Source organism: Rhinolophus ferrumequinum, chromosome 21 (assembly GCF_004115265.2).
Source record: "Rhinolophus ferrumequinum isolate MPI-CBG mRhiFer1 chromosome 21, mRhiFer1_v1.p, whole genome shotgun sequence".
Classification (NCBI taxonomy): domain Eukaryota; kingdom Metazoa; phylum Chordata; class Mammalia; order Chiroptera; family Rhinolophidae; genus Rhinolophus; species Rhinolophus ferrumequinum.
In genome coordinates, this window is record NC_046304.1 from 19,508,078 (window position 1) to 19,532,398 (window position 24,321).

Below are 24,321 nucleotides of genomic sequence, written 5' to 3' on the forward strand. Positions count from 1 at the left end.
TGACAATAAGATGTAGCCCCAGCTGCATCTTCAGGGTCCGCAGTATTATCTGACCACATACCACTTGCCTCTCTTGTCTCTGCCCAAATCTCTACCTAGGTTGGCCCGACCCACTGGTCATGGTGCAGCCGGTCACACAGCCCCTTAGTAGGGAGGCAATTACATGCTAAGCCCTGGCCTGGGGCTGGGACACAACACACTTGAAACACACAGCCACCCCCACAGAGGCCTCGGGGAGGCCACCCATTTCATGGTCACCAGGACGGGCGCCTTGCAGATACCACACACACCTGTGCATGGGAGCCCATGACAGGTCTGTAGACCCTCCTGAGGAAACACAGGCCTTGGAGAATCTAGCTGCAGACGATGCCTGCCTGCATTAGCAAAGAAGATCTACCCCAGGCTCCACAAAGAAACGCACTTTTATGTATTACTTTCGAAGGCATGTTTGCTGCACTGTGACTAAAGCCCAGGCTCCGGGGCTGGGCCTGCCTCTCGCTCACAGGGGACCCAGTACTCGGTTTCCTCATCTGTAAAATGGAGGTAATGGCAGCCTGTGCCTTTTAGAAGTATTGTGAGGGTCAAAGGAAACACCAACGGAAAAAGTTCCTGACTCAGTCAGTGAAATAGGAGCTCAGAAAGGGGGCGGGGCTTATGGGCATGTAAATATGATTTGCACATATGTGAATGTCAAGTCTGCTAAATGGCTCAAGACAGGGTCCCTGAAGGCCACCCTCTGGCCATGGGTCTGGACTGTGTTGTCATGCTGGACTTCTACATTAGGGGTGCTTTACAGAGAGCACGCAGGGTCGGGGGTTCTCCTGGCAGAAGCAACAGAAACCTCAGGCCATCATCCAACATACCTTCTTTGTCAGTGCTTTGGGGAGGGTTCCAAAATGGGGTTCAGCTGCTCTGTCCACCGGGTTGTTGATATCCGAAGGGACAGATTCTGTCCTCCGAAGCCTAGATACTGTTTAAAAAGGGGTGGAGGGAACATCGGCAGGGAACAGATCAAAATAAAGATTCACCCCCAATTCAGAAGGCAGAGGAGAGAAAGGGCAGAACACTCACTTGGAAGGAAGGATATTCTACAGGCGGGAGCTTCTTTTGTACACTTGTTATGACACTTCAACCTGGTGAAAAAGGCAGGGTCAGTGCACGGGGCCATACGGGGCTCCCGGGGCACCTGTGAGGCACACATCTATTTTTCTTCTCTAGATAAAAGACCCTCCACCCATGTTCTGAAAGCTCCAGAGGAATCTGAACTTAAAAAAAAAAGATGAATTACAAGAAGAATGTCTGTATCACCCAAGTATCCCAGGGATGCAGGGGCAGCCCCTCCTGCTACATTCCAGCATGGGCCATGTGGTCAGAGGGTCAGCAGGGCTGGGCCAGGAATGGAAAGAGCTAGGTTCTCGTTTTGGTCCTGACTGTTGCACGGTGTCTCGGGTTCTCACTGATCAACTGGGCTGACACCTGGGGCCCTACCAACCTTACGTTACAACTGCAGGAGAGCACAGGGCTCAGGGATCACCATCATGAAAGGCATTACTTGAAAGGGAGCTGGAGATCCCCAATTTAAAGCCAAATGGCCAGGAGCCACAGCACACCAAGACTGATGAGAAAGCTCTGGCATCTCCTCGGTGGTCAGAAGAGTCAACAGGAAAACACAATTTATCCAACTGACACGCATGAGACCCATCCCCTACAGTCTGTCGGGAACCCACATGCTTTTACACATACTAGCTCAGATTCTTGGAGCAATACTGACAGACAAAGAGACTTGGAATAATCTTCCCAGATGTATACATGATAAAAATGGGGCCCAGGAAGGCCAAGTACCTTGCCCCAAGTCACAAAGCAATGCAGGGGCAAAGGGGGAGGGAGCAAAGACTCCAGGTCCACACTCTGTAAGGTGAGGGCAGCCAGACAGCAGGGGACAGACTCTGCTCCCACCACACTATTTCCCATCCTTGTCCTTCTCTCCTACCAGAAACCACAATGGTATGAAAAACGAAAGGTGGATTTGTAGTGAATCTACATTCTTTCCTTCTCTAAGTTCCATGAGCCATCTCTCCGTTTTTACCATTGCCTGTCTGTTTCCCAACCCTTACGGGCTAAAAAGTAAGGCAAATTTCCGAACGCTTTACAGTTTCCAGAATAGTCTTCCCATTCCTCTCTGCCTTTGTACAAGATGCTCCCTTGGCTTGGAATTCACTTCCTTCCTTGGTCTACCTGGCAAACTTCTATTCATCCTTCACAGCCCACCTCAAATATTCCCTTCTTCTGGGATTGCCTTGCTTGATGCTTCCTTAATCTCTCTCGAGAGGGCTGATCACTCCTTGGTGTGCTAAATGGGAATATAGATACCGTGTTTCCCCGAAAATAAGACCTAGCGGGACCAGCTCTAATGCGTCTTTTGGAGCAAAAATTAATATAAGACCCGGTATAATATTATATAGTATATATAGTATATAGTATATTATATAATATTATACCGGGTCTTATATTATTATAAAAGAAGACTGGGTCTTATCTTAATTTTTGCCCCAAAAGACGCATTACAGCTGATGGTCCGGCTAGGTCTTATTTTCAGGGAAACACGATAGGAGGTTTATGGGAACCCTTTGAACTCTTGCCTTGTCCCAAGGCCAAGAATCAAGCAGCAGGACTGTTACTAAACTAATAATACGCTCCCTTCTCCCACCCACCTCACCTGCAATGTTTGCACTTCACTCCAAACATCATGTTTTTCTGGCACACGTGGCAGACCTGCGACAGCCAGGACTTGGTGGAGAACCTGCAGGGGGTGGACACACAACAATGCCCGCGCATGGGCCAGGAGACCAGGACCTGAACAAAGAAGGGCCCCCAAACAGCCCCCGGGAAACCAAGAGACATGGTTCCAACCCAGAGCCCCAGGCACCCTCTCCTTGGGAGGGCAGGGACACCCAGGAACCACTGTCCCCGCTTCCCAACCACATTCAGATTTCCCAGCCACAAAATCATCATTGTCAAAATCCCAAAGTTGGTGTCACTGACTCCAGCTCTCTGGCAGGCAATTTTTGGCAACAGCAACCAAAATGACAAGTATGCAGACCTTCTGACCCAGCAATTCCCATCTTAGGAATTTATGCAACAGATACTCCTACGGGTGTCAACTGATGTATGGGCGAGGTTACACCCTGCGGCAGCGTGTTTGTAGCAGAGAAAGACTGGAAATGACACGCTGCTTAGGTGTTGTCAGTGACGGACTACAGAAAGCATGGTCCATCCCTGCAACTTAGCACCACGCAGCTGGAAAATAAGGATGCTTTTTGTGCGAACATGGAATGATCTCCAAATTACACTGTCAGTGCACAGAGGTACAATTCCACATGATTCCATTTATATGAAGTTCAAGGACAAGAAACTCTGACCTATGATGACAGAAGTGAATAGTAACCTCTGCGTGGCAGTGCTAGCAACTGGGAAGAGCCAGAGATAACTTTCTGGGAGCTGGAACCCTCAGAATCTTCATTCGGGAGGTGTACATGGGTGTAGACATATACAAAAATTCACTTGTGCACTTAGCTCTGTATAAATTATGCCTCGATTTAAAAAAGAAAAGGAAGTATAGAACAGTGTATATAATGTATGCAGTATTTGTGTGAAAATAAAAAACGGAAGCAGAAGAATCTACATATGTATTTGCTTGCATAAAAATATCTCTATACGGACACACAAGAAACTGCCAAGATCTGCCGACAGGGGAACTGAAGGACTGGGGACATGAGCCGGAGGGGACTTTTACGTATAGATACCCTGTTGTACTTCTTGAATTTTGAATATATGCATGTATTTCAATCCAAACCAAATCAAAATTAAAAAATTAAAAAAACACAAGATAGATTGGAAGGAAGGGAGGGGGGTTGACTGGCCCTATCTTCCAGAGAAAAAGCCCCAGGCCATTCCATAGGATGCTGAGGCCTAAGGGCAGAAAGAACTCACATTTCTGGAGGAAAGGATTTTTAAAAGCATAGTACGTCCTAGTAACAGCAGGATGAATAGCAACGGTATTTGAGAAGCAGCTTGTAATGCATCTACAAGCATTAGCTCATTGGATTCTTGTAATCATCACCCCTGGGAGTTAGGCAGGTCCAGGAGTCTTAGTACACAGGCAAGGAAGCCAGCTCAGAGAGGTTAGGCGACTTTCCTGAGCTCACACAGTTGGGATGCTTGCTGTGCAGCAGGAGCCAGACCCCAGGTCTCCGAACCGAGAGCTGCGTGGCTTCTCTGTACGAGACCACTGGAGCAGAGTGGAAGGGAAAGAGCACGGCTCCGGGGTCTGACCCTGCCAGGTTGGAATCCTACTGACTACTGGCTGTGGGATGCCTCGGAGACTTCCGCAAACAGGGCCGACACTCTCACCGCTCTGCGACTTGGGGAAGATCACACATGTGCTATCCTGTGTGGTTGTGTAGTGCCTGGAATGCGGAGGAGGCGTAAAATGCTACTGTCTCCACCCAGCCAAGATGAGAGCTCCCGGGGGCTGGGACGAAGGCACCCACCTCCCTGGAGGGAGTGCATTTTAAGGTGTCCCAATCCTGCCTCCCTGGGACCCAAACTCACTGGGCTTTAACCCTCTCTCATGTCAACACCAGGGGGAAGGGGAGCAGTTCAGTGGTACCCGAGATGCCCCTCCACAAGGAAATCCTGAAAGTAGGTTGAAATGACAGGTCACAAGAAGGGGCAGGTGTGGTAATGAGATGGGTGGGGGTGGGGTAAAAGCCTTCAGGGACCAGGGAACGGTCACGGGACAGTTTTTTCCCCCACGATTAGACCAAAAACCTTAGACCTTCTTGCTGAGACAGGCCTGGATCATGGGTTTAAAAACCAAGAGGGTGTGACTGTGATGTCACCTAACCAAGGCCAGAACCTGAGCGGGGTGGGCTGGGGCAACCTGGCAAAACTAGATTAAGAGGGGTGCTGCCACTTTGCTTGGAAAGCAGCCTCTGGAACAAGCTGCCCCAGGTGGAAGGAAGCAGCAGTCTGGGAAGGACTTGGGGGCAAGCAATTGCAGCCTCAAACCAAGTGAAACCAAGTGCAGCCGAGACAAACATGAAATGGACAACCTGCTGATCCTGTGTCCCTTGGATGACGCTGGCCTCTCTCAGGCGAGGGCCACGGGTTAAGCACCAAGCGCTCCCCACTGCTGGACCTGGGAAGCTGGGATGCACATCACCCCTTTTTCTCCTCCTCACAGGACTCGGAGAAAGTTCCATTTGCAAAGGAAGAAACTGAGGCTTGGAGAGGTTACTGGTGACCGGCATGCAGCTCGTGGGGGAGAAGAGTTCCCCACATGAAAGGTCTTGCTCTCAGCAGCTATCTCTCGGCGCTGGGAAGATCGCACTGGCACCTTGATATGGCCGAGGGAGGCCCTCGGACCTCCACTCAGGGACTAACTGGGGTACTGGGACGCTTGCTCTCCCCGGGGGTCTCAGGCACACCCCAGCCTTGACATGGCTTCAAACAGAGGTGCCCGAGTGCCAGCCAGGAGGCTTGAGCACTGTCTTCCTAGCAGTGCGACCTCAGGCTAATTACTCCACCCCCCCAGGACTCCCCGCTCTGGGTGAGAATTCCAAGCTGGCCTCCCAAACAGGCTGAAGTGCAGCTCACACTCCAGGCCCTGGCTAGATGCAAAGCTCTTGCCAAGCGTGCCCTGTTGTGTTCACAACAGCACAGGCACCCAAAGGTGCTGTCCTGCTGGTTGTCTGGGTGACCAGACGCCAGCCAGACCTGTTGCTTGCGGCACATACCAGCTGCATGAGCGCTGAGGCCAACCCCCTGGACAGTCCGTGTCGTGGGCCCACGTCAGCCCACACCAACACGTATGAGCGCCAGTCACGGCAAGTTGTTGGAAATCCAGATCCCCAACCTCAGGGAGAGGGCTCGGGAGTCTGGAGTTTCAAACAAGCTCCACGGGTTCTGATGAGTGGCCAGTGGTAGGACCCACACGACATCAAGCTGGGTTCAGAAGAAGCTGTCGGCTCCTCCTCCAAGAGACTGTGACCTTGTTTCTCCTAGAACCTGTGTTTTCCCTCAGCAGACTGAGGAAGAGACCCAAGGAAGCACAGAGGAGGCCCCAGCAAGTCCCTATGGCTGCAGGTTACAGACAGGGACTCCAGGTGGGTGCAGTGCTGTGTCCACAGAGGTGACAGAGACAGATCAGAGGCAAAGAGCACTGAGAAACAGGGATTAGGACAAACCCCACTATGACGATGAGTGACCCCCCAGTGAGGGCTGCGGCACGTATGGGTCCCAGCCCAGCTGTGTCCCTTCCCGACCCCACCTGGCTGGGCCTACCTGTGTGTCACTGAGAGCCCGATGTCCCTCCGTACCATCTGCGGGGATCCGTGCTGAAGATCTGCAGGGAAAGAGGCCGGGTCGGGCAGGCTGAGGAAGGCCTGCGGGCACAGCTTGTGCCGTGACCTTCTTTTTCAGAGATCACAGGCCAGATGGGCACAGAGACTTACTGGACGGCAGAGAAACGTACATTAACCTGCATCTATCCACAGGGACGGGACAGGCTAGACCTACGGGGCGGCATGGCTGCCTCATGCTTGGCCTGCTTCTGTAATGAGTGCTACTGCCTGGCCTCGGCAGACGGTTCAGAAACTATCCCTGTGTGGGTTCTAGTTACAGTGGCAGGCAGGCTTAAGAGGCAGAAGGCAAAGCAAAGGTGAGGGTAGAGTTCTCCACCCCCCACCCCCACCTCTTGCACTCTCTCATGGATGACCCCACAGATCGCCAGTTTGTGAGGGGTTAATTCTGGACACTTCCTGTTAAGTGGGTGGAAGCTGTCCGACCTGTGGCAGAAGGTTCCAGGCTGGTTAGCCACGTAGCGCATCCAGCACCTTGAGAATTTTGCTGAGAGTGATCACTGCAAGTCTTGGCAGGTAGAGTGAGGACAAAGTGAAGCTGTACCATGCTCCCTTGTGGCCCAGTCCCACCTAGCACTCCGTCTGAGCCTTTGGGGAAGTCACACTTTGGAGATGTCCCTTCCGCCTGCCATCCTAGAGGGCGCCCTGGCTCTCCCTCTCCTAGTCCCGGGTTTCCCCCCAAAGAGCAGGCATCGCAGGTTGGCAGTGGCGGAACATCTGGTAGCAATCCCTCAATCCACTGGCAGCCCACACATCCAATTCTCTCCTCCCCTCCTCTGCCTGTGCAGCCCCTTCTCCCCACCCCGCTTCTGCCCGTGCGCAGCACTGCCTCCCTCCTCCCAGGGGTTCTCATCTAAGCCCATGGATGGGCTCCAGGAGATCTGGGAACCCTCTGGACTGGGTAAGCAGAATGTTGTGTGCTTTTCCCTGGAAATGGGGTCTGGACTTTTATCCAATTATCAAAGACCCGTGACCCAGAAAGGTCAGGAACACAGTGCTTGAAGGATCTGTGGCTGTCTCGTGTCCTCGCGTCAGCAGCACCCCCAATGCCCTCAGAAGCACACTGCACCCTTCCTGCGACATGAGTGCTGGCACACAGCTGGTGCTCAGTAAGTGCGAGTTCACTTAAGGACAAGGACCACATACCCGACCACAAGGAACAGGGCAGGTTGGAGGTACTGACTCCTCCTCCACACCGAAGAGAGCTTGATCAGGACCAAAAGGCCCTGTGCTGCGCCGCTGATGACTGGGAACCCACAATCATACCACCTGCAGCTCTCTGGTACGTGTGCCATGGGGCTGACTTGTTCCAACTCCCTCCTGGGGCCCACCCCACCCCAGTCAGCCGCCAAAGCCATCAAAGCACTTGGGTCTAAAAGGGGTTAGGCTACCACCTCAAGGGAATCAGACTGTGGAAAAATGAGAGTTCCACCACCTATCTCTGAGCACAGTCTGTACCTGAGTTGTTTGCCACAAGCATCGCAGAGGAGGGAGGTGAGGGAGCCCATGTGCCAGGATAGCGACTGTCTCTGATTAGACAAAATACTGGCCCCGAAGGCCTCGTTCTGCCTTCCTGGCAAGCTGGGAAAGCAGCCTCACTGGGATGGCCCCTCATTATCACAGCAACCGGGAAGACGACAGGGCGACTGTCCTAGGGAAGAGATACTGGACTCTCCTCGGCTCGGTGAGGGCCCTGGAGTTTCCTCCTGTGCCCTGGGGAGAGGGCAGTGCAGCTCCCGCCTCTTCACCCTGGGGGTCCTTTCAGCACAGTCACTGATCTCCTCTCATCTCTGTACTTAGCCAGCTCAGGATAGATCGAAAATAAACTGCTATTTTGCTCAGGCAGACAGCAGACGTCTCTGCATTTCCACTGAGACAAGTAAAAGCATACTCCACAGGCATGCTGTTTCTCTCCGCTTAGACTCCGGAGAGAGAAGCCTCACAGCATAGCCACCTACAAGAACCTCCAGAGGTGGAGGGGTCGGAAAGGTGGTCAGAGCCGTCCGAGCTTCCTCCTTCCCTCCCAAGGGGGCATTCGCCCCTCCAATCTCTGAGGGCCTCATTCAGAGCAGAGCCGCATTCCTGCCTCCAGGGATGTCCCTCTTCTGAAGAGAAGGGTCCAAGAAGTCGGCTGGCATCGGTGGATGGCTAATGTCCACCTACACCTCCTGGGAGTGTGGCATTCCCAACAGGTAAACCCTCCCTGCCAGAGGTCACCTATAGGAAGGGCAAGGTGCAAAGAGGGCCCACTATGGGGGACTGCCCACGAACTGTGACATTCCCAAGGTCTCTGCTTCACAAAGAGATGCTGCCGGCTGGGCTGAGGCCACCTTGTCATCTGAAGGCCACCTGTCCTAGAACTATTTCCTGAGGCGGTTCCCAGCACCTCTGCTGTTGGACTATGGAATGGCCGAGTGGACTAAGAGAGGGTCAAAGAAATCCACCCCCGATGGAGACAGCAATACAAACACGGCTTCTGGGTGGCAGAGGGGACGAAATTGAATCACTCTTACCAAACCTAGAAAAGACAAAACAGAGAGAAAACAGGATTAAGTCACCATACTGGCTCAGTGTGTTCCCCAGAATATCACCCCTACGGAAGGGAGCAGACCAAGTGCTGGGATGAGGACTTTGAGCCCCTAGGGCGCGGGGCCAGGCTGGCTGAGTGTCTGTGGGGACATTTCCCCAATGGGAAGGGCTAAGAGTGCCCTCCCTGCCGCCTCAACCCCCACTGCCGAGAGGGCACTGTACACTTTAATACATTCGCTTATCTGAACCTCGCCAACCACCCAGCAGCAATTACAGTACTCTCCATTTCACAGGTGAAGAAGCACAGGCTCAGTCTCCCAAGGTCACATGCGTGTCAGTGGGAAACCCAACCCAGAGTCCCGGGAAGAGCGGTACTCAGGGTCCAGGCAGGAGAAGGGCTCAGTCTGCCACAGAGGAAGTGGTTGGGGCAGGAGGGCAGGGAGAACAGTTGTGAGACCAGAAAGGTGGCCCCCACGCAGGATCAGGAGGGGACATGCCTTGAGCAGCATCTCTCTGGGACTGCCGCTGCTGCAGGGATGACGAAAGCTGGGAAACCCAGGCTACTCAGTCCGCCCTCAAGGCTCACTGAGGGCAGCCAGGTGGCCTAAGCACCCATGGCACTGCTAGTTCTGGTGGCTCTGTGGGGATCTGATGCAGAATCCCAGGGTCTGAGGCCCAGTTCACCGGCCGTGGGATCTGCCCAAGGCTCTATTCTCTGCCGGGAGCCAGGATGAGACTGGAGCCCTCCTAACACTCTTTTCAGGAGAAAATGAGACACAGACGCACTGGGTTTTGCCCACTGGGGTGCCCTCTGATTCACATGACCATGTGTCCACATGGTAGTTATCACTGCTCTCTGAGACAAAAGGATCCAGAGGAGCAGAAAGGCTGCAGTCCCTTGGGGTGTAGGGTGGGGCGTGGGAGGGAGCATCCAGGCCCCAGCAGGACCGCATGATCGGGGGTGGCAGAAAACATCACAGCATGTATTTCTCTCTTTGGGTGACGTACTCAAAACCATTAGAGATGTCCAGGATCTATCCCATAAGGGACCTAAGATGCCCTGCACTGGGGTGGGGGGCAACAAGCCCACCCAACCAGAAAAGGGGTGCCCATTTCACGAGAGAAGCCAGATGCCCCAACTCTCAGAAGTACAAGAAGGTAAGAGGCTCCCAAAGAAAACTCCCTCCTTCCCCTCTGCCCTGCTCAAAAGGGCATATGACAAGGGCAATTTTTGTAATAGCAAAAATGACAACGACCTCAACGTCCATCAAGAGGGGAGGAGTTAAACTGTACGATAACATGATAGGAATGTGTTAAAAAGATGAGGTAGTTTGAATAGTTATAAATATATACAAAACTGGTAACTTGGTTGGCTCCAGAAAAGGGAAATGGTGACTGAAGAAAAATGGTAGGGATGGATTTTGTACTACATGCCCCTGTAAAGATGAACGACATAAGCTACAAAGCTTTTGCATTTTGGACCATGTGACTGTTACTAATGATTTAAAATAATTTTTAAAAAAATAAATAAAAGAGCAATGCATTTCTACATGTGCTGGCATGAAGTTCTCAGAGGTATCCAGGTAAGTTGACAACAACAGGTCATAGAATGGAGTTCATGGTTTTTTGACAATCAATAGAGGTCTTAGCCAGATAGTCTAGTTCTTCCTTTCTGGGTACATGGGGGAATTACATTTCTTGGTGCCTTTGTTTGGGTAGGACCATGAATGGTGATTAGAAGTTTCAGGAAAGAATGGTGAACTGCAATTGTGTAACATCTAAAATTCTTTTTTCCCTCTGCCACGGTGGAACGTTCCAGACAGTGGCTGTACCATCAGCCTGGGGCCTGGGATGAGGTTGACCCATGACGGACAGGCAGCAGTAGCAAGATAATACATCTCCGTGGTGTTAAGACCCAGAGATCTGGGGGATATTTGTCACTGCAGCATAACCCAGTCTCTCCTGACTGGTACATGGCATCATTTCACTTGTGTGTGTGTGTGTGTGTGTGTGTGTGTGCGTGTGTGTGTGTGTACACAGACAAAAAAAAATCTAGTGGGATCTAGCCCAATCTATTCAGGTACTTTGGGGAGTGCACTGAGCACCTGTCACTTTCCATCATGTATACTTCTATATTAATTGATTCTATGTCCTTTTTAAATGGAGTCTATGTTCCCTTTATAACGAGAAAACTATAGTCAAAACGTTCAGTGGACGGCAAATTGAGCACCTGTCTGGCAGGAGCACTTACCTCATTGGGGAGACTTCGTCGATGCGGTTCCCCAGCTGAGACTCGTGGGACTTGCTCCGGGTGAGCGTGGGGAAGCTGGGCAGCAGGTGAAAGACCTTGCGGCTGGGTGGGGGTGGCGTCCGTGGCGGCTTCAGCTTGGTGTGCCGTCGCAGCTGGGGCGTCGTGGGAGGGGTGATGAAGCTATGCAGGGCCCGGGGGGTCAGCCGGCCACTGGCGTGCAGGGGCATACAGGTGTCCGTGAGACCCTCGTTGGGGCCAGGGGTTGAGGAGTCCGAGGTGGGCAGTGCAGATACGGAGACGGAGCGTGGGCCCTGGGCACTGCTGCCCATTCTGCCCAGCTGGGAGCCCCCTGTGGGCCAGGGCAGGCTGGCTGGTGAGAGGCTGTCTGTGGAAAGCCCTGAGCCACTTTCCCGCCGGGCATCCAACGAATTCCAGCCTGAGTCCTCTTTGTGCTCCCCTCCTGTGGGCCGAGAAATTGAATCATAGATGGCTGCGGCTAGAAGCATTAACAGCGGACGGGGCCAGGGCCCAGAGAGGTTACACACTTGTCCAAAGTTGTACAGTTCCTTAGTGGAAGGCTTCCACTACCAGCCTTTATCTGGCACACACATAATCTCCCACCTTATCTAACTGACCCCGAGGTCACCAGTGTGGACATTGCTGTCCCTGTTTTACAGAGAGGAAAATGAGGTCCAGAGAGGGAATGGCTTAGGCAGGGCTCTTGCTGGAAGGTCTGAGGGGAGCAAGCTGGCAAAGCCACCCCAAAAGTGGGCGACCTCAGAGAGGGGAAGTGGTTAGGAAAGAGAAGCTGGAGTGTTTCAAGAGATAACTCCATTTTGAGAAAATTCAAATGTCAGGAAAAAGGGTTGCACCAACCTTGCAATAGAAAATCGCCCTTGGAGTTTGCCAGCCAAGAGATCCAGCTACAAAGGGATCACTAGCCACGTCCTTCTGAGAGGAGCCTGTGAGTGACTGAATACCCCCACAGCAACCCTCTGCCTGAGGCCCCTAAGACTTTAAGTCTCTGTGGGGTTCTAAGCCAGTGGCACAGTCTGTCCATTGATTCAAGCATATGCTGGATGCTGGGTATCAAGGCATGAAAGAGACATATCCACTGAGCCTGAAGACTCCAATGAGGGGGACAGGCACTCAGCACAGTGAGCTGTGTGCTGACGCAAAAACGCATGGGGACCGAGGGAGCCCTGAGTAGGAGGACCCCAACTAGCCTGGGAGGTCAGGGGGCTTCCCAGAGGAGGTGGTACCTGGGCTGAGCCAGCTAGGGAAGAGATGGAGCAGGTACACCAGGCAGAGGGAACAGCATGTGGAAAGGTAGGGAACACATGGCACTTGCCCGTAATTACGAAGTTCCATGTAACTTGAGAGGTCAGGACAAGCCAGGGAGGCGCAAGACATGAAGCTGGAGGGTCAGCCCACCTGGGGCCAGCTCAGGAGGGGCCTTGGATATCTGTCTTGCTAAGAACTTTAGGTTTGACCTTACAGGAGAGGGGGAAGATACTGCAGGGGTGGGGGCAGAGAGAAAGGACCCGATCTGGAGACCCTGTTGTTGGAAAGAAGACGCCGCCCTCCTCATATTTATCAATGAATGAGAAGTATAGGAAATGACAAAATGATCTTCTGCCCAGAAACCATTCCACTTTGTGCTTTGTATCCCTTCTCCTTTCATCCTTCCAGCACGCGAGGTCGCTGAGACTCAGAGAGGCCACGTACACCGCTGAGGTCATACAGCGAAGCAAGTGGTGGGATGGGAACTGCGCCTGTGGTCCCAGCCACCGCTCTGGCCTCCTCCCACGAGGCTATCAGTCCTGAATAACCTATAACGGCACAGCCTTGTGAGGTAATAAGCTCTCTGTCATCAGAGGTGGTCAAGCCAGGCCCACACAGCCCTTTATCAGGGAGGGTGGAGACAGATTAGCCTTCACAATTCTTAGGGTTTCTTTGTACATTCCATGCCCTCCTCAAATGCCCTTCCTCCTACTTCACTGCATGGTGACTTTCTATTCACGAATCCACTTGGCTGAATGAATTAGTCTGTGTGTTCCTTGTGCTTGCTTGCTCCTTTGGAACTGTAGCCGTGATTTATACTTGAACTTCTATATTGGCCGATAGGAGGTACTGACACATTTCTTGTTCAGGGGATGAGAGAATGAGTTCCACGAATCCATGGGCAAATCTGCCACCAAAGGAAACAAGCCCCAAATTCTTCAAAGTGCCTATTCAATGACCACTGCTTTGAGCCAGCTCAGGGATGACAAGTGGGTCTTGATGTGCATATCAACAGCAGTCAATAGATAATGACGCTGGAGTCACTCAGTAGGAAGAGATCAGGGATTGATTAGTGATGTCTGCTATGGACGAAGGACAAAAAGTATCAGCTGGCACGACAGTCCCCTGTTCACCAGCCACTGGCACAGAGAACCATCTTTTACTCACCTTTCTTAAGACCAGAGACCACAAGGGAAACGACTTCAATAGTTTCCATCACGTGACAGCTTAATACTGAAAAGAATACCTAATATGCACCAGGCTCTGTTCTAAGCACTTGACCTTAACTAATTTCATCCTCACAACCACCCTATGTGAGGTGTTGTTATTATTTCCATTTTACAGATGAGGAAACTGAGGCACAGTGGCGTTAAATAACTGACCCAGGTCCCACGGACTTTAAGTGGCTGAGTAGACGACTGGGCCCAGGCAGTCTAATTCCACAGTCCATTTTTACCATAACTAGGCTGCGCTAACCCAGCCCTGTTGGCTGCAATGAAGATGCCTGCATGATCCGAGAGACAGGGCAATCACTGGTACCCACCCAGTCCCAGCAGGTGCCCTTGAAGTGTGGCACCACTGGGCAGGCGCACGTGGGTGAGATGTGGCAAGGACCCTCTTGGGGATGAGAAGGAACCACACGCTGAGACTGAATGAGAGGAGGACCAGGAAAAGACCCTTTCCCCAAGGGCTTCCTCTGGGGCACAATGAAAAAAGTACCCCCTGGGGAAGAAACCTGAGTTCTCAGCCCAGCTCTGCCACGTGCCAGGTGAGGCACCGCAAACAGCTTGCCCCATGCCTCCAGTGCTCTAGCTACAAAAGGAGCTTACCACTACCTCTCAAAAGGGTGTTGCCACATGTACATCAACTACCTGGCTTAATAAATTAGTGCTTAATAAGTTAGTGATCTCCCTATCTTGGCATCCAGCGGCCTTCCTAACATAAATGGGTCACCACCACTCGATAGCTGGCTCCTCCACAAATGTTTAGGCCTACAGACGGTCTCTGCCACCAATGGCTGTGTGTCCTTGGCTAAGTCACTTCCCCTCGCTGGGCTCAGTCTCCTCCTCTGTAAAGTATGGGGAAGAGAATTCTGACCGCATCTCTGTCATGTTTATTTCCTGGCACCTGCCAGGAGGCCTGGTGTGTTGAGGTTTTCTGAACTGAGTGAAGCTCTCCACATAGGCCCTGTGTTCAGAGGAGGACTTGGTACAATGAGACCAGGGAAGAAATTAAGCCCAATCCTCTCTGGGAAAAAAAAAATCAAGCAGAATGAAAACGTCTGTGCCTTCCTTAAGCCTCAGGCAGTGGGAGATAAGACAGGTGGTTCAGATAATTAAAAACCAGGGCTAATTTCACTCCTTAGGCTCATTTCAAAGCCTTATCTGTGTGGTTGGTAGTGGGAGTGTTAAGTCAGGGCATTTGAAGCCGTTTCCAAGGCAAGATTTAGAAAGCCTGCAAATAATTCCCTAGGAACACATCATAATGCCAGGATGACACCCTTTGCCTGGGGCAGCCATAGACACAGTCAGGGCTGAAACTCCCTACAATGTCTCGAATCCTGCTTGGCTCAGGCTGAGCCCAAATCAGCGTGTGCCTTTTGAGCACACAGCCTAGCCAGCTGATAGGGGCAGGAGAAGGTGGGGAGAGGGCTGAGGGTGAGCTAGGGTGGGAAGGGGGGATGGAATGCAGGAAGCTGTTGGAGAATTCACAGAGGCCAACAAATATTCTCCAAAGAGGGGAAATTTATACAGGGTCCCGCCCAGCAGACCAGCCTGGGATTTCTAACAATGGCTAACGCTTCCCTATGTTCATACTGGCCAGATCAGTCCAAATCTGAGCCCTCTGACTCAGGGAGAGCCTCTGTCTCAGGCGAGGCCCATCACACACTTCCTGAATGTCTACCCTGGCCTTTCCAAGCTGCCCCAGAAACCCTGGGCCACACCTGTCACACCCCGTCATCCACCTCAGCAAAGGCTGTGCCCCCAGCATCAGGCCAGGCCGGTGAGAAGGCTGGTGTCAAGGCTGAGGTGGCGGGAGAAGGAGCCGATGGGGCTGGCCTCGGTGCCGGGGAGGCAGGCCCTACCTACCCAGGCCTGTCACCTTCCGCAGGCAGGTGAGGGCGTACTGCAGGCGGCCACACTCCTCCACACTCGCCCCACAGCGCCGCAGCGTCTCCTTCACCTTCGCTTCATTCATGTCCAGCAGGGCATCCAGTGTGAGCTCTCGGAGGATCTCCTGAGAAGACACAGAGGGGACAGGCAGAGAGAGCTGGTGAGCACTCAGGAGGCTCCAGTGCCCTCTTCATTCTCTCCCTGGCCAGGGCGGGCCTCCCGGTTGAGTGGCAGGGGCCAGCTGCTGGTGGGCCGGCCTCTGACCCGAAGCCACCACTTGTCTGAGGATTCAGAAGGCCAGCTCTCGCCCCCACCCCCAGTGCTCCCAGAGACAGCAGCTGAAGTAGAGACGCCTAAGCTTCAGGGTGGGGGGTGGGGGACAAGGAAGAAAAATATCAGAGAAGTTTTGATCAGGGCATGTTGCCCTTCTTGTTTCTTTTCATTCCTCTGCCCAGAAAAATGATGAATCATGACAACTTTCTAGAATGACAAGTACTTGAGATAAAGACGACCCTTTACAGTTTTGTGGCACTGTATTTGAATCATTCGAGATAGATTTCAAATAAAACTGGTTTAGTGAGAGAAGGATTACAAAGAATTAACCCTCACCATGCATTGTGTGGGCCCTTACCACCTTACCTTATTTAATTCTCAGGCAAAACCTTTCAAGGGTTCAAAGTAGCATAGAGAAAGTGAGAGACTCAAAGCATGAAAAGGACTCCATTGCAGACTTGAAAGGTGGACAGGCCACCTGAGAAGGAATGTGGGTGGCCTCTAGGAGAGAGAGTGGCCCCCTGCAGACCAGCAAGGAAAAGGGAGCCTCCACGACTACCAGGAACTAGATTCTGCCAATAACCTGAATGCACTCGAACATGACTTCTTCCCAAAGCTTCCAGGTAAAAGGCCAGCCTGGCTGACACCTCAGCTTTGGCCTGGTGAGATCCTAAGGAGGGAAGCTAACTGAGCCTGCCTGGACTCCTCCATTCAGTCTTCCTCCTACAGAACTGTAAGCCAATAAATGGGGGATGTTTTAAGCTGCTAAATTTGTGGTGATTGGTTACACAGCAACTGAAAACGAATACAAAGTGTGAGTATTTGAATCAAGACCTAGCTGACTTCAAAGCGTGTGGTCTTTTCTCTCATCAAGGAGGGAAGAAACACCTCAAGCTCTGGCGGCTTTGAGCCACGTGTGATACCAAGCCTGGAGCAGACATACAGCACAATGGAACATGTCCCTGGCCTCAAGTGGCTTGCGGGGTGACTGACATGAAAACAAGTCATTGCACTGCAAAATAACATATGGCTTAGCATAGAGAAAGCTCAAAGAGCTACGTGACCAGTGGTAAGACCTGTTTTTTTCCCTCTTTGGCCCCACCCTTTCTATATTTTTTAGATTTTCTATAACAGGCAAGACCAGACATCCCATATCAGATGATTCATATAGAGCTCAAAGTTCTTGAGAATCTAAGTTGATTTTCATCTATTTTAGAAAGCTGGGTCTAATTTTATTTTAAAAGAACAACGTTTTTGTCAGTCAGTCCGCTGCCATAAATCTTAGACTCAATTGTCAAAACTGAACCTGATGAAGATACTGGCTGTGACTCAGTGGGGCAATGGTTTGGGGGCTTTGTAATACCTGGGGGTGGGGCCACAGCTGACGCCCGGCATGTGGCCCCTGGAGTCTGGTCACGTCCCTCCCATCCCACCTTGGTGTCTTGCCTGTATGGTCTTTAGTCTCCAGAGTTGTGGACAAGAATCCTGTAACTCTTCAGAGTGACTCACACCCACAATTAGAAATAAGCACCAAATGCACCAAGAAGCAGCTCATCATCATTGGTTGGACAAAAATCCTTCCAGGAGATAAAACTAAAGCGTCACAGGAAACCGATGATAAGAACAGCACAGAGAAGGGGCCGATTAGATAATGGTCCCAAGGCAGAAGCTTTTGTTCATCAGTGTGTCTTCCTTTATTGCCCTAAGTAACACTCCATCGAAATGGAGTTTTGACATCTTTCCCCCTCATTTTACTATGAAAAGCAAGTTGGCCACATTGTCGGGGCAAGAACAAATGGAGTGACGTTGACCTTTACCCAACTGCACAAAACAACCTTCCACCTATCCCTGGAGTGGCCTCAGGTCTTACCCACACTCCTACATTTCATTTCCCAAGACTGATGACTCAGCAGGTTTCCAACAAGCCTAGAAACCCAATCCCCAATCTAACTACCATCTACAATGCAGTAGGGATTGCTTTTCTTTCTTTATATTTCTCTCCTCCCCACCCACACCAATTTCAGTTTCTCAAACATCATAACTACATTTATTATTACAAACTACTTGCCAGTACAATACGTCCAGTGCTTTGCGTACTATCTCTACTCAAAACAATTCAGCAAGGAGGGCAGTTAAGCCCATTTTACTGAGGGTCAGAGACCTTCTGCAAGGAGAATTGGCAGCGTTAGAGCTGAAACGCAAATGTGCGGGACCCCAAAGCACCTTCGATTATTCCCGTTGTCTGTCCCTCAGTAGCCTGGCAAAGCCTGAGGATGCAGCAGCTACCTTTTGGGGGAAATGATTTTTTCAGAGTAAGTTAAAGGAATTAATTTCTACTTGCTTTCTGAAAACAACAACAAAACCCCCAAAAAACTATACTGTAAAGTGGGAATTCTTTGGCAAGTAAAGTAACGCTCTGAAAAAGAGAAAGACAGAATATGTTCAAATCCATTCCCTTAAAAAAAATGAATGAAAACAAACAGGCATTCCCTTACAGTTTCAAATTAGCTGCAAAGTTTTTCCCACTCCTCTGAGGCTTCAGAGATCACTGCACCCCACGGAGTTAAGAGACCATGGACTGCCTTCCCTTCCCTCCTTTGCCTCTTCTTTATGCTCTGATTCAAACCAAGGATTGACAAAACACAAAACAAAATTGGGGGGCGGGGGAACGGGACAGAAGAGCCTATCGAGAGTCCCACTAAAATGCAACTGCCCCAGCCTCTCTAAGGACAAGCATGGCTTCCTGGGGTGTGAACTCTGCTTGTCCATCAATGAAATGAGAGGGCTTAGCACACCATCACCACCACGATTTCTGACTGTTTCTTGTCTTCCCTAATCCCTCTTCCCTGCAGGGTTGGATCACTGAACTAGGGAGAGGGACCACTCTGTTCTCTCTAAAAACTGCAGTCAGTCAGCTGGTTTACCTGGCAGAGTCGGGGTCTCAAATATTGTCTCAGGGCTAGGCCTTGGGAAGAAATGAGATCAGTGGGGCGAGGCCCCCTTGATCTATCTTTTGATGGAGATACAAGAACTAGAAGTACTTCTCTTGTCTCTTTACTAAATAACAAGAAACCTGACAGCAGCAAGGTACGAGGGGAGGCTATGGGAGAGGCGCCAGATCTTCTGGTATTAAAGAAATCTGAATTTTTATTTTAAAATGGTTGATTTTTACATGGTGGCAGCTAATGCAAATCTGTGCAGACCAAACAATTGTATCCATGGTCACACAGAGTCCCCAGACCTTCTCATGGAGACCCTGTGTGAAGAATCTGACACATTCCGAAGATCTGTCTGATCAGCAACTTCTAAAGCTTTATTTCTGCAGGCAAATCGGGAGGGATGACGGCTCAGCAGCAAGTGCCCTGGGCAGCATATCCCGGAGTGGCCGGGCCTCAGTGAGGCTCCCGACGTGGCTCTGGGGCCCCCCCATGGAAACAAAGTGCTCAGCCCTCCAACTCCTACAAGTGACTTCGGACCTGAAGTGAATTCAGTCAAGAGGGGAAAGTGCATGAGGCAAACATGCTGGAACCAGGGGAACCAGTACATGAAGAAATCATGTGCCCCTAGCTATCGCCTGGGCCTGCGGCTAGACAACAGGCAGGCTGCCCAAGTGGCTGTGCAGGCCTCTGGAGTGACCCTGCTATCTCCTCCTATCACAACTCAAGCAATGCCCCCTACGCAACCTGGCACCCCCAAACCTCACACACAGATGTGACGCGCGGCCCACCCATGGCGATAGGCACTGCCAAGTCTGAATTAGGAAGTGATTTCGGACCAGAGTAGTTCGTGTACAAATGTTCTGGGTAATCTCAGCTGAAAGCAAGTTAGGGAATCAGTTGAACCACCTGCTGAAGGTGAATTCACAGGCCTGCTGACCACCGGGCAAGTGGAGCCGCTCTGAGAGCCTGTCAGGTGTGAGGCCCCACGACCTCAGGAGGGCCTCCCACCTGCCTGCAGGCTCATGGATGGAAGATGCCAAGTTGTCTCAAAGCCAAGGGCATCCCCTGGAGTTCTGGGGAAGGGAGAAAGGCAGGGTCCATAGGCTTTGAACAGAACCATTGCCCACCCACTTCAGCTTCTGTCTAAAGAAGAAAATATGGACTTGAAACCAAGAAGGGAGGAGGCCATGGATGTTCAGCCCGTTGTGGGGGTTCCCCTGGGTCCTATGACTGTCGGGTGAACATGGGGGCACAGAAGTAGGGCAGTGAGAACATGGGACAGGAAACTGGCTCCCACCTCTGTCTGGGCCCTCAAGACACGACGTACGTTCTCCAGTGGGTGACATTAAGTTATTCTTTCTGATAATAATTAGAGGGCAGGGTCAGTTGGGCACTGAGGTCCACCCCCAATCTGTGTTAATTAAATTGCTGTTTTGTTCTCTATAGAAGAAGGCAGAGGTGGGCTGGGCCAAACACAGCTGTCCCCTCCCCTAGGCAGCTGGCCGGTGTCACAGGCCAGGCTGGGTATCAAATGATATCCTGGGACTTACCGGCAGCCACGGGGCTGCCTGGGGTCTATACTTAGAAATCTGTGCCGGCTTACACCAAAAGCCATCCCCACTCGCCATGGTCAGTCAGGTGGACAGTGGAACTGCCAGGGGCTTCAATGCCTGTGTGTGGGCCACGTACAAGAACCCGTGGCAGCTCAAGCCAGCCTTCGGGTGACGGCCAAGGTTGAAGGAAGACCAAGAAACAAACCCACACTTTGTTTATCTGTTTAGCTTTCTAGTCCTAGAGCATAGGATGGGTCAATCAACTGCCCTAATCAGTGCTGCTAGCACTCAAGGTCCATTTGCAGAACCTGGATTTCTGGGATGTGTAGGCAGAGGCCTCCCCCAGCTTCCCTGGATGGGGATTAAAGGGCCAGGATCCTTTGCCACAGATTCTTCCCTGGGAACTGGTCACACCAGAGGCCAGAGGTGGACTCCCAGAACCCCACACACCCCAGTGAGGCCAGGACCCGGGGGGCTGGGGCAGAGGGAAGAGCAGGACTGTTTCTATGGCAGCTCAGGCTGGGAGCCTGCATGCCTCCAGTTGGCAAGGGAGCACCTGACGTGTTCCTTCCTCACTGTTCCCCACCTTTGGGCTGAGGGACAGGGAGGGGTGAGACTTGGATAACAGTTGGATATTCTGGGAGGCACAGGAAGGGCTGAGGCAGTGAGGGCCTGGGTCAGGCAGCCTCCTGGGATTTCCAAAGAGATCAGCAAACAGTTTGGGGATACTGGCTTTGCCTGTGGACCGCATCTGGGCCCAGCCTCTTTACTATCACAGCCCTGGAAAACAAGGAAAAGCCCCTCCTGGGAGAAATCAGTCACTTCCTAGAGGCCGCTCCACCACCTCCCTGCTGGCCAGCACAGCGAAGGAAGTGTCAGATTTGGTCCCTGGAACCCCCTTTACCTTGGGTCAGACCTTGCCTCTCTCTTGACTTTGGTTCCATCACTTAAAAAACGAGTGGGTTTGGTTAGATCACATCAGCGGCTCTCAACCCTGGTGGCACCCTGGAATTCCCTAGGGGGCTTTAAAAAAAATTCTGATGCTTGGGCCCCCACCTCAAACCAATCAAATCAGAATTTTTGGGGGTGGGGACCATGAGAGCAGACAGGCTGCAAGGTCTTAAGTCTGGCCAAGAAAGGGTCTGAGAAGGCCCAGGTCAGAAGGCAGGTCTGGCCAGGTCAGGCCAGGGCAGGGCTGCACGCTGGGGCTCGACCTCCTGCCCGTCATCTCGTGAGGCCCACACTCTCCTTCAACTCAAGCCCAGCCTAGTCCAAGCGCACAGATGTCCCAGGAGATGTCCTATCCCACACACTAGTGCCTCCCTCCCTCCCACAAGGCAGGGTCAGGGCTCACAGAATGGGGAGCGTGGCGGGAATGTTCAGGAAGTAGCTGTCTTGGGCCTACGTACTGGTATGTCTGGGTTTGAAAGCCTCAGAATGATGGTGCCGTGGGGAGATGGGGTGTGGAGGTGGAGGGATGCAGGTCAAAGGGGAGGCGGTGGGGGGTCAGAAAGGGTAACTGGTGAGCATTTACACGTCCGTATCTCCTGCTAGATGAACTAGGTCAGTGCATGCAATGCTCATCACATCCTGAGATGGGTGATAAGGCTCGGAGGGTAGCAACTTGTTCAAGGCCACACAAACCGATTGGTACAGCCGAGGCATGGCCGTCTCCACCTAGTCCCAGCCAGCCAGCCCTGTCTGCGCTGGTACCCACTTCTTTGCTCTATAAAGGGAGCTCTTTTTCCCAGGGCACAGTCTACCTGCCATCACAGGCCACATCTGGCTTTCCTGGCTCCATGCCCTGCCCTGCCCCCACACAGCTGGGATGAGCTCCAGCTGTGAGGTTAAAGCAGCTGCAGGAGGCCTCCCAGGGGGTCTTCTTGCCACATTCCTTTTTAATCTGCTCAGCTGCCCCCTGGGCGCTGGGCTCCCCCTCAGTTCCCCTCCTGCCCTCTGGTGGAAGCGGGTGCTTTCCACCTCTGCCTAGGACCAGATCTCCAGCTTCTGGCAGAATCTGCTGTCACCGCAGCCACCACCATCACCGGAGAGCCTGTCTTGTAGCTGCCTCCCAGGTCCCATTCTTTTTCCTATAAACCCTGAGGTACCTGGTGTAGGAATTGGCACATTTTTTTCTGTACAGGACAGAGAGTGCACATTTTCAGCTTTGCAGGCCATATGGTCTCTGTCGCAACTACTCAACTCTGCCATTGTCGCCCAGACACAGACAATATGTAAATAGATGGGTGTGGCTGTGTTCCAATAAAAGTTTTAGTTTGGACACAAATGTGAATTTCATTTAATTTTCACGTCACAAAATAGTCTTCCCCCCCCCCCGCCCCCACCAGTTAAAAATGTGAAAACCATTCAAAAGGCTAGACAAACAAACCCCTGGTGGGCTGCGTTTGGCCCAGGGGCCACAGTTTGGCAACCCCTGATCCAGTGCGTCACGCAGCCACTCAACAAACACACATCCCCTGGGCTCCATCTCCTGATGTCCCTGGACCTCATGGCTCCTTCCTTCCCGCTTCCCAATGTGCTGACATGTCTTCTCCCTGTCCAGCCCCCAGCACCTTATCAGCAGAAGGGGGACACACAGGAAGAGGCTTTGAGGAGGGCCCACATCTGCCATCCTAGGCAGCCGGCATATTGTCATCTTTCTCTGGGTCATCAACACACACTTCCAGAACCACTCCTCCTGGATGCTGTTTGAAAGTGGCCAGACATGTCCAGCATTTGAGAAGCACACACAGCAGTTTGGGGGCTGTGTGCTTCCCCCCAATACATGCTACTCCTAGAATGGAGAGGAGGTGGGTGGGCTTCTACAGGGGGTTCTCTACACCCAGCGTGTTTACTGACTGCAGGACAAAAACCCCCCACTATTGTTCACTGGACTCCACAGTAAAACTCTAGTTAAAATGGTATACTCTAAAACAAACAAACAAAAACAAAAAAGATTGGGGTCAGGGTAGGCCAGGGGGAGGGTTTGCCAGCAGCCAAAGAGACACACTAACCAGCGGGTGACGCTTGGCTTCTGGGGAACTGGCATCTGGGAAAGTCCCTCCCCGCACAAGCCGCGCCCTGCTCCAGGGCGGAGCTTCCCCAGATCAGCAGCCACCCTCCCCTGCGTCCCTGGTTGATGCAGCAGGTGAGAGAGAACGACCAGGGTGGCAGTGGGGACGAAGGCCAGGTGGGCAGCTAGGTGAAGAGGAGAGGCTCCCGAGGGGAGGGTGTATGTATCCTATGCCATCCCAACAGGGACACTTTTGAGAGGGAAAGGTGGAGCCGTCAGTAACTACTCCGGGACAAGAGCCCTAATCTGGGAGGATCCCTAGAAAACTGGGAAGCCTGGTCATCCTATGCAGAGGGTGCAGGGAACGGGGTCTGGCTTGAAATGTATTTCCCTGTGGGGAACCCCAACTCTCCTGGGGTTAAGGGCACTGACAGAAATAAACAGCGGCCCTCAGGCGTGGCCACATCTTCAGTCATCTTTGTGGCCTGCTGGTCCCCATCTTCTCCCCCTTTCAATTCTCCCCTGGTCAAACTCTGTTAGAGGATTCCCAGACAAGTCGACTGTCTTCATCTCCTGCCTCCTCTGTACTTGCAGGCACAGTGGCTTTGCTCCGGGCCCTGGCACAGGCCTGGCCCCAGGGTTGGGGTGCGAGAGTCCCTCTCGGGGGCCGGGAGCCTAATCACAGACCCCTTGCCCAGGGAGAGGCATGTTCAGCATGGGGTCTGTCCTTTTGGCTTGTTTGTCCAGGTGAGGGATGCACGGGCCCGTAGGCAATGAGTCTAAAGCTGGAGATCTGAGACCCAGGCTGCTCGGCCTGAGGACAGGGGCCCATTGTTTCCGAGCTACCCCATGGGGGTCCAACCAGGCAAGCAAGATCTCCTGGGAGTTCCTGGAGGTAGGCAGCCCCTCTCTGTAGTTTTCCAGAAACCGTGTAAACAACTCCT

At 52.2% G+C, this 24,321-nt stretch overlaps 1 protein-coding gene across 6 annotated transcripts in view; it reads right to left on the bottom strand.

Annotated features, from left to right (window-relative positions):
* The window catches only part of KSR1 (kinase suppressor of ras 1), a 145,044-nt gene that overhangs the window by 29,784 nt on the left and 90,939 nt on the right, over positions 1-24,321 (bottom strand). For all 6 annotated transcript variants that reach the window (XM_033089259.1, XM_033089258.1, XM_033089261.1 and 3 more), the window contains 7 exons: positions 15,576-15,723; positions 11,203-11,662; positions 8,936-8,940; positions 6,346-6,406; positions 2,717-2,800; positions 1,072-1,133; positions 864-970 (listed from right to left, as the gene is read on the bottom strand). In XM_033089259.1, the coding sequence (XP_032945150.1) occupies positions 864-970; positions 1,072-1,133; positions 2,717-2,800; positions 6,346-6,406; positions 8,936-8,940; positions 11,203-11,662; positions 15,576-15,723 (927 nt within the window). The remainder of the gene's footprint in view (positions 1-863; positions 971-1,071; positions 1,134-2,716; positions 2,801-6,345; positions 6,407-8,935; positions 8,941-11,202; positions 11,663-15,575; positions 15,724-24,321) is intronic.